Source organism: Gadus macrocephalus, chromosome 22 (assembly GCF_031168955.1).
Source record: "Gadus macrocephalus chromosome 22, ASM3116895v1".
NCBI classification, from domain to species: Eukaryota; Metazoa; Chordata; class Actinopteri; order Gadiformes; family Gadidae; genus Gadus; species Gadus macrocephalus.
In genome coordinates, this window is record NC_082403.1 from 903,119 (window position 1) to 920,142 (window position 17,024).

At 47.2% G+C, this 17,024-nt stretch overlaps 1 protein-coding gene across 1 annotated transcript; it reads left to right on the plus strand.

Annotated features, from left to right (window-relative positions):
* Positions 1–288: 288 nt before the first annotated feature.
* LOC132451349 (mucin-2-like) lies at positions 289–17,024 on the plus strand (the record flags this gene model as incomplete). Its single annotated transcript, XM_060043730.1, has 5 exons — positions 289–1,017; positions 1,468–1,849; positions 11,218–12,830; positions 14,106–14,570; positions 15,264–17,024. Coding segments are annotated over 5 exons (4,950 nt in total), but the record flags the coding sequence as incomplete, so codon positions are not given.

Here is a 17,024-nt window from a genome sequence, read left to right on the forward strand (position 1 = left end):
TCTACCCCAACAACAACCACAGCTAGCCCAACAAGTACCCCATCTACCCCAACTACAACCACAGCTAGCCCAACTACAACCACAGCTGGCCCAACTACAACCACAGCTGGCCCTAATACCACAGCAACAACACTAGTTAATGTACCTGGAGTACAGCCAATAACAGTACACCCAGTAGGAGCACAGCCAGTCGGAGTACATAAAACCACAGCTGCCCCAACAACTTCCACCGCTGGACCAACATCTTCCACAGTTGGACCAACAACTACCACAGCTGGAGCAACGACAACCACAGCTGGACCAACAACTACTACGGCGGGACCAACAACAACAACAGCTGGACCAACAACTACAACATCTGGCCCAACTGCCGCAACATCAAGCCCCACAACAAACACGGCTGCCCCAACAACTACCACAGCTGGACCAACAACTACCACATCCAGCCCAACTACAACCACAGCTAGCCCATCTACCCCAACTACAACCACAGCTAGCCCAACTTCAACCACATCTACCCCAACAACTACCACAGCTGGACCAACAACTACCACATCCAGCCCAACTACAACCACAGCTAGCCCAACAACTACCAGAGCTAGCCCAACAACTACCACAGCTAGCCCAACAACTACCACAGCTGCCCCAACAACTACCACAGCTGCCCCAACAACTGCCAGCACTGGACCATCAACAACCAAAGCTACCCCAACTACGACCACCGCTGAACCAACAGCTACCACATCAATCCCAACTACCACCGCAGCTGCCCCAACAACTACCACAGCTGGACCAACAACCACCACAGCTGGACCAACTACTACCACAGCTGGACCAACAACAACCACAGCTGCCCCAACAACTACTACAGCTACCTCAACAACTACCACCGCAGGACCAACAACTACCACAAATGGACCAACAACTACCACAGCTGGCCAAACTCCAGCAACATCAAGCCCCACAACAACCACAGCCGCCCAAACAACTACCACTGCTGTACCAACAACTACCAGTGCTGGCATAAGAACTACCACAGCTAGCCCAACTACCACTACAGCTGGACCGAAAACAACCACAGCTGGACCAACAACTCCCACGGCAGGCCCAATTACCGCACCATCAAGCCCAACAACAACCACAGCTGCCCGAACAACTGCCACCATGGGACTAACAACTACCACAGCTGTCCCACCAACTACTACAGCGGCCCCAACAACTACCTCCGCTGGACCAAAAACTACCACCGTAGGACCAACAACTACCCCAGCTGGACCAGCAACAACCACAGCTGGACCAACAAAAACGCCCGCTGGACCAACAACTACCACGGTTGCCCCAACTACCACAACAACAAGCCTCACAACAACCAGAGCTGGACCAACAACGACCACAGCTGGAATAACAACGACCACAGCTGCCCCAACAACTACCACAGCTGCCCCAACAACTACCAAAGCTTCCCCAACAACTACCACAGCTGGAACAACAACTACCACAGCTGGACCAACAACAACCACAGCTAGCCCAATAGCTACCACAGCTGGATCAACAACTACCACAGCTGGACCAACAACTACCGAAGCTGCCCCAACAACTGCCACAGCTGGACCAACAACAACCACAGCTGCCCAAACTACCACTACAGCTAGCCCAACTACCACTACAACGGGACCAACAGCAACCACAGCTGGACGAACAACTAAAACATCTGGCCCAACTACCGCAACATCAAGCCCCACAACAAACACAGCTGCCCCAACAACTACCACAGCTGCCCCAGCAACTACCACCACTGGACCGACAACTACCACAGCTGGACCAACAACTACAACAGCTGGCCCAACAACAACCAAAGCCGACCCAACAACCAACACATTTGCTGCAACAACTACCACTGCCGGCCAAACTATCACCACAGCTGGCTCAACAACTACCACATCCAGCCCAACTACAACCACAGCTAGCCCAACTACAACCACAGCTAGCCCAACTACAACCACAGCTGGCCCAAATACCACAGCAACAACACTAGTTACTGTACCTGGAGTACAGCCAATAACAGTACACCCAGTAGGAGGTCAGCCAGTCGGAGTACAGAAAACTACCACAGCTGCCCCAACAACTTCCACCGCTGGACCAACATCTTCCACAGTTGGACCAACACCTACCACAGCTGGACCAACAACTACCACAGCTGGAGCAACGACAACCACAGCTGGACCAACAACTACTACGGCGGGAGCAACAACAACCACAGCTGGACCAACAACTACAACATCTGGCCCAACTGCCGCAACATCAAGCCCCACAACAAACACGGCTGCCCCAACAACTACCACAGCTGGACCAACAACTACCACATCCAGCCCAACTACAACCACAGCTAGCCCATCTACCCCAACTACAACCACAGCTAGCCCAACTTCAACCACAGCTAGCCCAACAACTACCACAGCTAGCCCAACAACTACCACAGCTGGCCCAACTACCACAGCAACAACATTAGTTATTGTGCCTGGAGTACAGCCAATAGTAGTACAGATAGTAGTAGTACACCCAGTAGGAGTGCAGCCAGTCGGAGTACAGACGGTAGTACTACAGCCAGTAGGAGTACAGACAGTGGTACAGACAGCAGCACAGACAGTAGTACAGACAGTAGTACTACAGCCCGTCGGACTACAGCCAGTCATAGTACAGACTGTAGTACAGACAGTAGTAATACAGCCAGTCGGACTACAGCCAGTCATAGTACAGACTGTAGTACTACAGCCAGACGGAGTACAGACAATAATACAGACAGTAGTATTACAGCCAGTAGGAGTACAGCCAGTACTACTACAGCCAGTCGGAGTACAGACAATAATACAGACAGTAGTATTACAGTCAGTAGGAATACAGCCAGTAGGAGTACAGACAGTAGTATTACATCCAGTAGGAGTACAGCCAGTCGGAGTACAAACAGTAGTATTACAGCCAGTAGGAGTACAGACAGTAGGAGTACAGACAGTAGGAGTACAGCCAGTAGGAGTACAGACAGTAGGAGTACAGCCAGTAGTATTACAGCCAGTAGGAGTACAGACAGTGGGACTACAGCCAATAGTAGTACAGATAGTAGTAGTACACCCAGTGGGAGTACAGCCAGTCGGAGTACAGACGGTAGTACTGCACCCAGTAGGAGTACAGACAGTAGGAGTACAGACTGTAGTACAGACAGCAGCACAGACAGTAGTACAGACAGTAGTAGTACAGCCCGTCGGAGTACAGCCAGTCATAGTACAGACTGTAGTACTACAGCCAGACGGAGTACAGACAATAATACAGACAGTAGTATTACAGCCAGTAGGAGTACAGCCAGTAGTACTACAGCCAGTCGGAGTACAGACAATAATACAGACAGTAGTATTACAGCCAGTAGGAGTACAGCCAGTCGGAGTACAGACAGTAGTATTACATCCAGTAGGAGTACAGCCAGTAGGAGTACAGACAGTAGTATTACAGACAGTAGGAGTACAGCCAGTTGGAGTACAGCCAGTAGTATTACAGCCAGTAGGAGTACAGCCAGTAGGAGTACAGCCAGTAGGAGTACAACCAGTAGTTCCAGTTGCCATGGTTCCAGTAGTCATATTGCCAGCAGGCATGATTCCAGGAAGCCTGAGACCTTTCTCCTCTTCAGTTCAGAACCAATGCAGTTTTGTTGTTGTAACACTCATTGGAATCACAACCAAGCTTTTCATTTAGTGTAACTTTCTGATGCCTTGTTGCTAATTTTTGTATAATTTATTAATTATTTATATGTAATGATATCATCTGTAAGTATTTTATGCATCCATTAGTGCTGTCCGTTTAACAGCGTTAATTTTTTTATCGCGCGATTAACCGCGATGCAAGTTAAGCCGATGCACATCTCAATGTTGATAAGGGCATTAAAATGAGAACAATTAATGGGACAAAGAAATTAATGGATATTTGGCATAGAAAAAACATTTTCGTGAATTAACTATGACATTAATGCGATTAATCGCATTAAATATTTTAATCGCTTGACAGGACTAATATTTATATATTTAATCGCCATTATTTATGGGATCTTGTGCAATACCATTGAAAATAATATATTGATGGAGTTAAGTAAGTTGTAACCTTTATTGTAAAGTCATACAATTCTGTGTAATAAAACTCAACCAATGTGTCTCCTCAGCTGGAACTACAATTTGGGACTTTTAGCATATGCCTTCATCACAGTTGCAGTTATGGCTAAGCACAATCAATGCATTCAATCAAAAGTGTAGCAACGACATCAATGTTGATGTTGTGAACATTGACAACGTTCACAATAGTATTGGTACTTCGCTCATATAAAGTCAAATAAAAGGTCAAATAAAGAATGTGTTGTATCTAGTGCAGAGCCTGCAGACCTGCATTCTGCTTTGTGGTAGATCGATTACAAGTCAGGGATTGAAATTAAGAATGTACCTAAAATGTAGCCCCCGGGACACAAAGATCCGGGCTCTCATTTATAACCGTTGCGTACGCACAAAATGGGGCTGAAATTGGCGTACGAGACTTTCTACGCCAAGGTTGTGATCTATAAAAAACCAACTTGACGGGAAAATGTGCGCAGTCCTAAGCAAACTCTGACCCATGCGTACGCATAGTTTAGAGGAAAAGGAGAATTGGCGACACAGATGGTGTGGTGGTGAACTGAAGTCAGACGGAAGAATTGCAGAGTGAGAAGAACGATTATGTTTCATCATCGCCCTTCATTAAATTAATTTCAAACCTATATCATGCGTTAAATCTATGTAATCAGAACAATTTAAGTCAACTGCGTTATTTCTCAGTTATAACTCCAGAAACATCTCCTTAGAATAGAAATAAAAAAAGATTCTCTATATTTAATCCCGTCACTCCATACTGTCTACTGACGGCGCGACTGCATTGAATAAGGCATCTGTCCAACACGTCTCAATAACATAATATTTTTATGTGACACTGTAAACACATAATCAAATGTCAATTAAATCCCAAGTGTGGAAAACCAAGCCACACTCCTCGTCACAATCGTTGTCCGTTACTCTTGATGCTTTTCATGACTTTCATGATGAAATCAGGCATTAAAAAGGGGTTATGTTCAAGAACATTTTACGTGGGTGATTACAAACTGATTATCCAAGGTGTTCTCGGTCAGTCTTATTACCGTAACCCTATAAATGCAGAGTTGAGCGCCATGGTATTGCTGCACCATATGGCACTTCTGGCGGAACATGCAAATGGCAGGATTCGGAGGGAGAGGGTATTTAGGGACCATAACGATTTATTGGTAGGCTACATAAAAATATGTAACTCTATGTCTTTTTTAATTCTGGGACTGTGCGCTCTGTGCTACTGACAGAGTTCACTGCTGCAGCAACATGTTGCCACTCACTCAGATTTTTGTTGTTGGCGATCCCAATCCCGTGACCGCCGAACAAAACTACCTTTCGGGCCTTCATCTCACCCACAAGTGTCTCCACTTCAACCTCCGTGAAATTTTGCTTTTTTGCTTTTCTCAGTACTTCTGCCATTGTTTCCGACAAGACATAATACTTGCATCTGAGTCTATTTTATATGCAGATCAAATTCATGAGGTCATTTGCATTGACCATTTATGGTTAAAAAGGGGCGTGTGCGGGGCGGAACGTGAAGCTGATTCAGCTGCGCACACTTGTAGGCACTCTGTGATTTATAAAGCAAAGATTGCGTACGGTGTGCGTACGCAGGGTTTTATTAATCAGAATATTTTTTGGCGCACGCAAAACTTGGCTTCTGGGCGTACGCACATTTTTAGTAACGATCCCACGCACAGTTTTATAAATGAGACCCCTAATGTCTGGGAAAGGTCTGGTTGAGTAGTACGATGGGGACCAGGACCAACCAGGACAGGATATTAATAATTTTCTTTCAATCAAGGGGAACACAGAATCATTACCTTTACTGGACACAGACTGGTCATGCTTACTGACAGTCAGAAAAGATTTTATTTTCTCAACTGAAAGAAATTTGATTTTACAACAGACTTAACCTTTTTGCCAAAAGTAAGATTAGTATCCAGTATTACACCCAAGCTTCTTATATTGTATCTGACATATGGGTCGAGGGTGCTTAAGTCCATACCATTGGTGTTACAGGTAGCACCTGGTCCTAATAATAGGACCTCCGTTTTGCTGTCATTGAAGCTCAAAAAATGCAAGGCCATCCAACCTTTGACATCCTCCAGACAGTTTAAGAGACTTTCTAGTGGTGGAATCTTGTCCTTTCAGAGGTATGTCAATTTGTGTGTCGTCAGCATAGCAATGGAATGAGATGCCATATTTTCTGAAAATGGAGCCTAGCGGAAGCATGTATAGGGACAATAGGCTGGGTGCAAGAATAGAGCCCTGGGGAACACCACATGATAGAGGTGATGAGGTGGATTTAAAGTCTCCAAGGCTGACAGAAAGGGTTCCATCAGATAGGTAGGATCTGAACCATTTCATAGCAGTACCCCTAATACCGACACCTTGCTCAAGACAGTTAAGTGTGGGAAGAGTCGGCTGCTGAGCCTCTCCATCGCAGGGCCGTGAACCGTGCAGTGCATGGTGGACGCACTGCGCTGGTTGGCACCTGGTGAGTCCTGCGGCGGATGAGGATGTAGCCTTCTCAAGGGATAGAGGCGGTGGTTAAAAAAAGTATTTAGATAACCTATTACGTTCACTCGTTCCTTATAATGGTTTATTTGTTCCTTAGTATAATTTCCTTAATTTAGAAGACAGTTTTGTTCATTTTTGTTTTGTAAAAGAAATACAATATCTTTTTGAAGTTGCAAGTTTTTGAAATGATTGGAAGCGAGTCGAGCTGACCTTGCCTTGCTGTACCCACGGCCCAAACAAAGAGCAGCCGAGACAACATCCTTAACTAAAACATGACGTTTTATTTTGCATCAATATGCTACGGATGCAAACGGTTTCCCAAAACCTTCTTAAAAGCTTCTTAACGACGTCATTCGTAACCTCTTCTTTATGTTCTTCGCGTGTTTCCCAAAGCATTCTTTGCTGTTGGTTAGGTGGGTCTTAAGTGCTCGTAGAACCTTCTTAGCTCTACCATAGTGATGGTTCAGCTCCTGACACTAGTCGCCGCCACTGTACCTTTAGAAATACCCATTGCGCATGGAGTTGCCACATTGACAGTAGCCTCGTTTACATGGACACTTCTGATCCGATTAGAGTTGTAATCGGAATAGATCTATTCCTATCATGCAATCCATTTACAAAAGTGCTAAGCGTACGTCCGTATGTCTCTCGCGCACAACCATTATGTTGATCTGGACTATAAATTTAAGGAATAATGTTGTACAGAAAGCCAGTCATTATCGGGAAAATAAGCCGCGACAGGGCAAACCGGACCCCGACGTGAAGCGGAGGTGTCTTGCATCGCCCTGAAGGGTTTTATTTTCGTTATTGACCGGCGACGTTCTACACATTATCCCGCTTAATACACGGCTCCTTGCGAAAATGAAACAATAACTTCACACGGTGTGCCTTTTTACAATTACCATTCGTGGTGTTGATCAGCAGAGAAGTAGTCTGCTAAAGACGTTGACGTCGCTTAGCAACCGGACACACTTGGGTTAATAAGTTAACAGACTATTTATGGAGTTATAAGAAAGACGTGAATGAGGCAAAAATTCCACTTTCCTGGACAGCGGTCTAGTTCAGTGTGCATAAAAGTACAGAGGGACCAATTGCAAACTACTGCAACTGCTGATGCTATCTCTAAGTTAAAAAGCCGCCACACCCACCCCAGAACATTCGGAATAAGTGTACACCACCTCTTCTATTCCGCATGGAATTATATTCGGATCAGAGAATTGTATTCCGATTGTGGCGTATATATGAACTTTGCAAATTGACAAACAATTAGGCTCTAAGTGGCAAAGAGGTTGCTACCGGCCTGTCGCCTGGCCTGAGCGTGTCAAGCATCACCTCTTCTAAGGTTGATGCCCCCCGAGATCCCATCACAGGAGATCTTACCTATAATCGCAAGTGCCTTCTCCTCCCTCTGTGTTAATTCTGGCGCTGTGCTGGGCCCAGCACCAGTTAGAAGCCGGTCTCTTCAAAAATCTATTGTATTTATTTTACAAATCAATAATGAACAAAACTGCCTTCTTAATTAAGGAAATTATACAGGGAAACGAAAAAAACATTATGAGAAACGAACCAACGTAATAAGTGGTTGAAAGACTTTTTCCAACCATCGTCTTTTCAACTGACAAACACACACTGGCCAGGCGGTGCAGATAGCCGGCACGCAGACCCCTACAGTTAACAAAAGTCAAAGCAGTCTCAGCATTAACAGTATTACATAATAAGCTAAATAAACTATTCAAAATTTAGCTTTAATTTCAAAATGTCTATTTTCATAAATAATCAAGTAAGACACCTTTGTAAACAGAAAATCAATAGACTCATTTGAACGCATAACAAATGTAATTGAGGATGTGATTGCCTCAATCTCCTCTACAGTTTTCTATATTTTTTTCAAATCAGTTTAGGTTATGGTATGTTTGCCCGTGTTTAAATAAGTGTTTCAAGCAACGTTTTATTCGCAAAGATTGCAATATTTCATGCACATGAAATGGAAACTCGATCTCTGAGCAATCGTTTTCAGCAAGGTCTTTCTGAACAGCGCCATTTACGAACGACGTAAGGAATATTTCTTAAGAAGACTCCTAAGAGACCGTTTGGGAACCACGCCTATAGAGGTAAACAACTTTGATAAGTCAAAACATAGGCAACCAGGCCTCACAGGAAACAGGAATCTCCGTGATGCGGTTACGGATTTCTCTCTCTCCAAAGTGGTTTGAGCCAAAGTGGACTTCATGGGAGACGACCAAGGAGAACACCACTGTTGAAAGCAAATCATAAAAATGCATATTGACAAGCCACAAAGCTTCTGGGAGAATGTCCTATGGACAGATGAGACAAAACTGGAGCTTTTTGGCAAGGCACATCAGCTCTATGTTAACAGACGCAAAAATGAAGCATACCAAGAAAATAACACTGTCCCTACTGTAAAACATGGAGGAGGCTCAGTTATGTTCTGGGGCTGCTTTGCTGCATCTGGCACAGGGTGTCTTGAATCTGTGCAGGTTACAATGAAATCTCAAGACTATCAAGGCATTCTGGAGAGAAATGTGCTGCCTAGTGTCAGAAAGCTTGGTCTCAGTCGCAGGTCATGGGTCCTCCAACAAGATAATGACCCAAAACACACAGCTAAAAACACCCAAGAATGGCTAAGAGCAAGACATTGGACTATTCTGAAGTGGCCTTCTATGAGCCCTGATCTAAATCCTATTGGATATCTGTGGAAGGAGCTGAAACATGCCATCTGGAGGAGGCACCCTTCAAACCTGAGACAACTGAAGCAGTTTGCTAATGAAGAGTGGGCCAAAATACCTGTTGACAGGTGCAGAAGTCTCATTGACAGTTACAAAAATAGTTTGATTGCAGTGATTGCCTCAAAAGGTTGTGCAACAAAATATTAAGTTAAGGGTACCATCATTTTTGTCCAGGCCTGTTTCATTAGTTTGTTTTTTTAAATTATTCTGTTGAACCATAATTCAAAAGCAATGTCTGATTTTCATTGGTTAATTTTCAGTAGATTTTTATTTATTATTACTTTTGTCAGTTTCAAGTTATTTCAGTGACCATTGTGGGTTTTTCTTTCATTAACAGAGGGGTACCAACAATTTTGTCCACGTGTGTATATATATATAAAATATTTATTATATCAGAGACCACAAGGCCTATTTGAAACAACAAAATAAAAATACATGTATATATATATATATATTCATTGTATACGGAGACCACCAGACCTCGTCGGAGCAATATAATAAATGTATATAAATGAACTGCTGCAAACTTGGAGTGTCCATAATACAAAGCCCTTTTTTGCATTTGTGGTTTTGACATGTACATAAATAGGGTGCACAACCTGAAGTTCGCGCTCTCTCTCTCTCTCTCTCTCTCTCTCTCTCTCTGTTCTGTAGAGCTGAAGAAGTCGGAGAAACGCTCCCATTCCCATAATCTATGTGTAGTATGAGTATGTGTGTCCATTATGTATCGTTCACCAGGTCGCACGGGCAAAGGGGCTGAAAAAAGTTCCAGGGACACAACAACTCCACATTCAAGGTCAATGTCAGACATTGTTGAGGAGGTGGATTTCTTTATATCTGCACACCAAGATCAACAGTCAACAATGATATCCAACAGTGACGTGATGTGACACATAACTGTCGGTCGAGGAGACCAATGTCGTATGAATAACAGAACGTGACGACCAAATACCTTTCTAGGGTGAAGTTGAGCAAGAAGAGCCGTCAGAACAGCCCACAAAGTGGTGGAGCCTGTTGATGACACCTCAATTCAATTCAATTAATTTCAAAGTGTTTATTGTCATATGCACAAATGAGACGTTCTCGGTTGTGCAATGGAATTCTTCCTTTGTTTCCACAGACTGATCTGATAATATCCCCTCCCAATCGCAGAGACAAAGCTGTAATTACAGTGAAACGCAGTGTCGAATGGGAGGGGATGGTATTCAGTATGCTTATAAAAAATTAAAACCTTTTGTTCTTTTATGCAATATCTTTGACTCTGAAGTCATGTGAGTCATCTCAGAGGTGATATAAAGTGAGCTCCTGCCAATGGCAGATTTAAAGAAGCAAGGCAGCGAAGGAACAACAGTCCTCAGGACAGCATTCAAACTCTACTAAAACCAACTGAACCAGTAAGTACTGAGGTCCACTGGTCATATGTACTAACCTCTAAACTACAAGTCATATCTTAATCATGAATGAAATTAACAAAAAAACACATGTTGAGGTTTGGAATTAATTACATGTTTACAAGTTATTTGGATTAACCTCTAAACTTTCAGTCATAATTTAATCATGAATATCATCAACAAATATGCAGATGCTGATGTTTTGAATGACTGATTTTCTTCACAGATAAGAGTCAGTGAAAATGAATCCAACGATAAACTTTGTGGTCATTCTCTTGTGTTTTGGTAAGATACTCTCTTAAGCTGGTTTTGTTATTCTGTACAATTTACGAAAAGAAAAATACAGGAAGATGATAAAGAATTGATCAATATTTTACACAGCTGGACCAACAACTACCACAGCTGCCCCAACAACTACCACCGCTGGACCAACAACTACCACAGCTGGACCAACGTCTACCACAGCTGCCCCAACTACTACCACAGCTGGACCAACAACTACCACAGCTGGACCAACATCTAGCACAGCTGGACCAACGTCTACCACAGCTGCCACAACTACTACCACATCAATACCAAAAACAACCACAGCTTCCCCATCTACAACCACCGCTGAACCAACAACTACCACAGCTTCCCCATCTACAACCACCGCTGAACCAACAACTACCACAGCTGCCCCAACAACTACCACAGCTGGACCAACAACTACCACCGCTGGACCAACAACTACCACAGCTGGACCAACGACTACCACAGCTGCCCCAACTACTAACACAGCAGGACCAACAACTACCACAGCTGGACCAACATCTACCACAGCTGGTCCAACAACTACCACAGCTGGACCAACAACTACCACAGCTACCCCAACGACTACCACAGCTGCCCCAACAACTACCACCGCTGGACCAACAACTACCACCGCTGCCCCAACAACTACCACTGATGGACCAACATCTACCACAGCAGGTCCAACAACTACCACAGCTGGACCAACAACTACCACAGCTGCCCCAACAACTACCACAGCTGCCCCAACAACTACCACTGAGGAACCAACAACTACCACAGCTGGACCAACAACTACCACAGCTGCCCCAACAACTACCACAGCTGCCCCAACAACTACCACAGCTGGACCAACTACTACCACAGCTGCCCCAACAACTACCACAGCTGGACCAACAACTACCACAGCTGGACCAACAACTACCACAGCTGCCCCGACCACTACCACTGCTGGACCAACAACTACCACCGCTGAACGAACTACAACCACCGCTGAACCAACAACTACCACAGCTGCCCCAACAACTACCACCGCTGGACCAACAACTACCACAGCTGGACCAACGACTACCACAGCTGCCCCAACTACTACCACAGCTGCCCCAACAACTACCACCGCAGGACCAACACCTACCACAGCTGGCCAAACAACTACCACAGCTGGACCCACAACTACCACCGCTGGACTAACAACTACCACAGCTGACCAAACAACTACCACCGCGGCCCCAACAACTACCACCACTGGACCCTCAACAACCACAGCTGCCCCAACTACGACCACCACTGAAACAACAACTACCACAGCTGCCCAAAAAACTACCACAGCTGCCCCAACAACTACCACAGCTGGACCAACAACTACCACCGCTGGACTAACAACTACCACAGCTGCCCCAACAACTACCACAGCTGCCCCAACAACTACCACAGCTGCCCCAACAACTACCACCGCTGGACCAACAACTACCACAGCTGGACCAACGACTACCACAGCTGCCCCAACTACTACCACAGCTGCCCCAACAACTACCACCGCAGGACCAACACCTACCACAGCTGGCCAAACAACTACCACAGCTGGACCCACAACTACCACCGCTGGACTAACAACTACCACAGCTGACCAAACAACTACCACCGCGGCCCCAACAACTACCACCACTGGACCCTCAACAACCACAGCTGCCCCAACTACGACCACCACTGAAACAACAACTACCACAGCTGCCCAAAAAACTACCACAGCTGCCCCAACAACTACCACAGCTGGACCAACAACTACCACCGCTGGACTAACAACTACCACAGCTGCCCCAACAACTACCACAGCTGCCCCAACAACTACCACAGCTGCCCCAACAACTACCATAGCTGGACCAACAACTACCACAGCTGCCCCAACAACTGCCACCACTGGACCAACAACAACCACAGCTGACCCAACAACAACCACAGCTGCCCCAACAACTACCACAGCTGCCCCAACAACGACCACTGCTGGACCAACAACTACCACCACTGGACCAAGAACCACCACCACTGGACTAACAACTACCAAAGATACCCCAACAACTACCACCACTGCCCCAACAACAACCACAGCTGCCCCAACAACAACCACAGCATCGCCAACTACAACCACCGCTGAACCAACAACTACCACAGCTGCCCCAATAACTACCACAGCTGCCCAAACAACTACCACCGCTGGACCAACAACTACCACAGCTGGACCAACAACTACCATCGCTGGTCCAACAACTACCACCGCTGGACCAACAACAACCCCCGCTGGACCAACAACTACCACAGCTGGACAAACAACTACCACAGCTGGTCCAACAACTACCACAGCTGCCCCAACAACTACCATTGCTGGACCAACAACTACCACCACTGGACCAACAACTACCACCGCTGGACTAACAACTACCACAGCTGCCCCAACAACTACCACAGCTGCCCCAACAACAACCACAGCTTCCCCAACTACAACCACCGCTGAACCAACAACTACCACAGCTGCCCAAACAACTACCACGGCTGCCCCTACAACTACCACAACTGCCCCAACTACTACCACATCATTACCAACAACAACCACAGCTTCCCCATCTACAACCACCGCTGAACCAACAACTACCACAGCTGCCCCAACAACTACCACAGCTGGACCAACAACTACCACAGCTGGACCAACAACTACCACCGCTGGACCAACAACTACCACAGCTGGACCAACGACTACCACAGCTGCCCCAACTACTACCACAGCAGGACCAACAACTACCACAGCTGGAGCAACATCTACCACAGCTGCCCCAACTACTACCACAACTGCCCCAACAACTACCACCACTGCCCCAACAACTACCACAGCTGCCCCAACAACAACCACCACAGCTTCCCCAACTACAACCACCGCTGAACCAACTACTACCACCGCTGGACCAACAACTACCACCGCTGCCCCAACTACTACCACAGCTGCCCCAACAACTAGCACCGCAGGACCAACAACTAGCACAGCTGGACCAACAAGTACCACAGCTTCCCCAACTACGACCACCGCGGCCCCAACAACTACCACCGCTGGACCAACGACTACCACAGCTGCCCCAACTACTACCACAGCTGCCCCAACAACTACCACCGCTGAACCAACAACTACCACAGCTGCCCAAACAACTACCACAGCTGCCCCAACAACTACCACAACTGCCCCAACAACTACCACAGCTGCCCCAACAACAACCACAGCTGGATCAACAACAACCACAGTTTCCCCAACTACAACCACCGCTGAACCAACAACTACCACAGCTGCCCAAACAACTACCACGGCTGCCCCTACAACTACCACAACTGCCCCAACTACTACCACATCATTACCAACAACAACCACACCTTCCCCATCTACAACCACCACTGAACCAACAACTACCACAGCTGCCCCAACAACTACCACAGCTGGACCAACAACTACCACCGCTGGACCAACAACTACCACAGCTGGACCAACGACTACCACAGCTGCCCCAACTACTACCACAGCAGGACCAACAACTACCACAGCTGGAGCAACATCTACCACAGCTGGTCCAACAACTACCACAGCTGCCCCAACTACTGCCACAGCTGCCCCAACAACTACCACTGATGGACCAACAACTACCACAGCTGGACCAACAACTACCACAGCTGCCCCAACTACTGCCACAGCTGCCCCAACAACTACCACTGATGGACCAACAACTACCACCGCTGGACCAACAACTACCACAGCTGGACCAACGACTACCACAGCTGCCCCAACTACTACCACAGCAGGACCAACAACTACCACCGCTGGTCCAACAACTACTACCGCTGGACCAACAACTACCACAGCTGGACCAACAACTACCACAGCTGCCCCAACAACTACCACAGCTGCCCCAACAACTGCCACCACTGGACCCTCAACAACCACAGCTGCCCCAACTACGACCACTGCTGAACCAACAACTACCACAGCTGCCGCAATAACTACCACAGCTGCCCAAACAACTACCACTGCAGGACCAACAACAACCACAGCTGGACCAACAACTACCACCGCTGGACTAACAACTACCACCGCGGCCCCAACAACTACCAACACTGGACCCTCAACAACCACAGCTTCCCCAACTACGACCACCGCTGCCCAAACAACTACCACCGCTGGACCAACAACCACCACAGCTGGACCAACGACTACCACAGCTGGACCAACATCAACCACAGCTGGACCAACGACTACCACAGCTGGACCAACAACTACCACCGCTAACCCAACAACTACCACAGCTAACCCAACAACTACCACAGCTGCCCCAACAACTACCACCACTGGACCCTCAACTACCACAGCTGCCCCAACTACCACCACCGCTGAACCAACAACTACCACAGCTGAACCAACAACTACCACAGCTGTACCAACAACTACCACAGCTGCCCAAACAACTACCACAGCTGCCCCAACAACTACCACCACTGCCCCAACAACTACCACAGCTGCCCCAACAACTACCACCGCTGGACCAACAACTACCACAGCTGGACCAACGACTACCACATCAACACTAACAACAACCACAGCTTCCCCAACAACTACCACCACTGCCCCAACAACTACCACCGCTGGACCAACAACTACCACAGCTGCCCCAACTACTACCACAGCTGGACCAACATCTACCACAGCTGGTCCCTCAACAACCACAGCTGGACCAACAACTACCACAGATGGACCAACATCTACCACAGCTGGTCCCTCAACAACCACAGCTGGACCAACTACTACCTCAGCTGGTCCAACAACTACCACAGCTGGACCAACAACAACCACAGCTGGATCAACAACTACCACAGCTGGATCAACAACTACCACCACTGCCCCAACAACTACCACTGATGGACCAACAACTACCACAGCTGGACCAACTACTACCTCAGCTGCTCCAACTACTACCACAGCAGGACCAACAACTACCACAGCTGGTCCCTCAACAACCACAGCTGGACCAACTACTACCACAGCTGGTCCAACAACTACCACAGCTGGACCAACAACAACCACAGCTGGATCAACAACTACCACAGCTGGATCAACAACTACCACAGCTGCACCAACGACAACCACAGCTGCCCCAACTACTACCACCGCAGGACCAACAACTACCATAAATGGACCAACAACTACCACGGCTGGACCTACATCTATGACAGCTGGACCAACTACCGCAAAATCAAACCCCACAACAACCACAGCTCCCCCCACAACTACCACCGTCAGACTAACAACTACCACAGCTGCCCCGACAACCACTACAGCTGCCCCAACAACTACCACAGCAAGCCCAACTAACACTACCACTCGACCAACAACAACTGGAGCAACGACAACCACAGCTGGACCTTCAACTACTACGGCTAGCGCAACTACCACTACAACGGGACCAACAACAACCACAGCTGGACGAACAACTACAACATCTGGCCCGACTACCGCAACATCAAGCCCCACAACAAACACAGCTGCCCCAACAACTACCACAGCTGCCCCAGCAACTACCACCACTGGACCGACAACTACCACAGCTGGACCAACAACTACAACAGCTGGCCCAACAACAACCAAAGCCGACCCAACAACCAACACATTTGCTGCAACAACTACCACTGCCGGCCAAACTATCACCACAGCTGGCTCAACAACTACCACGGCCAGCCCAACTACAACCACAGCTAGCCCAACTACAACCACATCTAGCCCAACTACAACCACATCTAGCCCAACAACTACCACATCTAGCCCAACTACAACCACATCTAGCCCAACAACTACCACATCTAGCCCAACTACAACCACATCAAGCCCAACAACTACCACA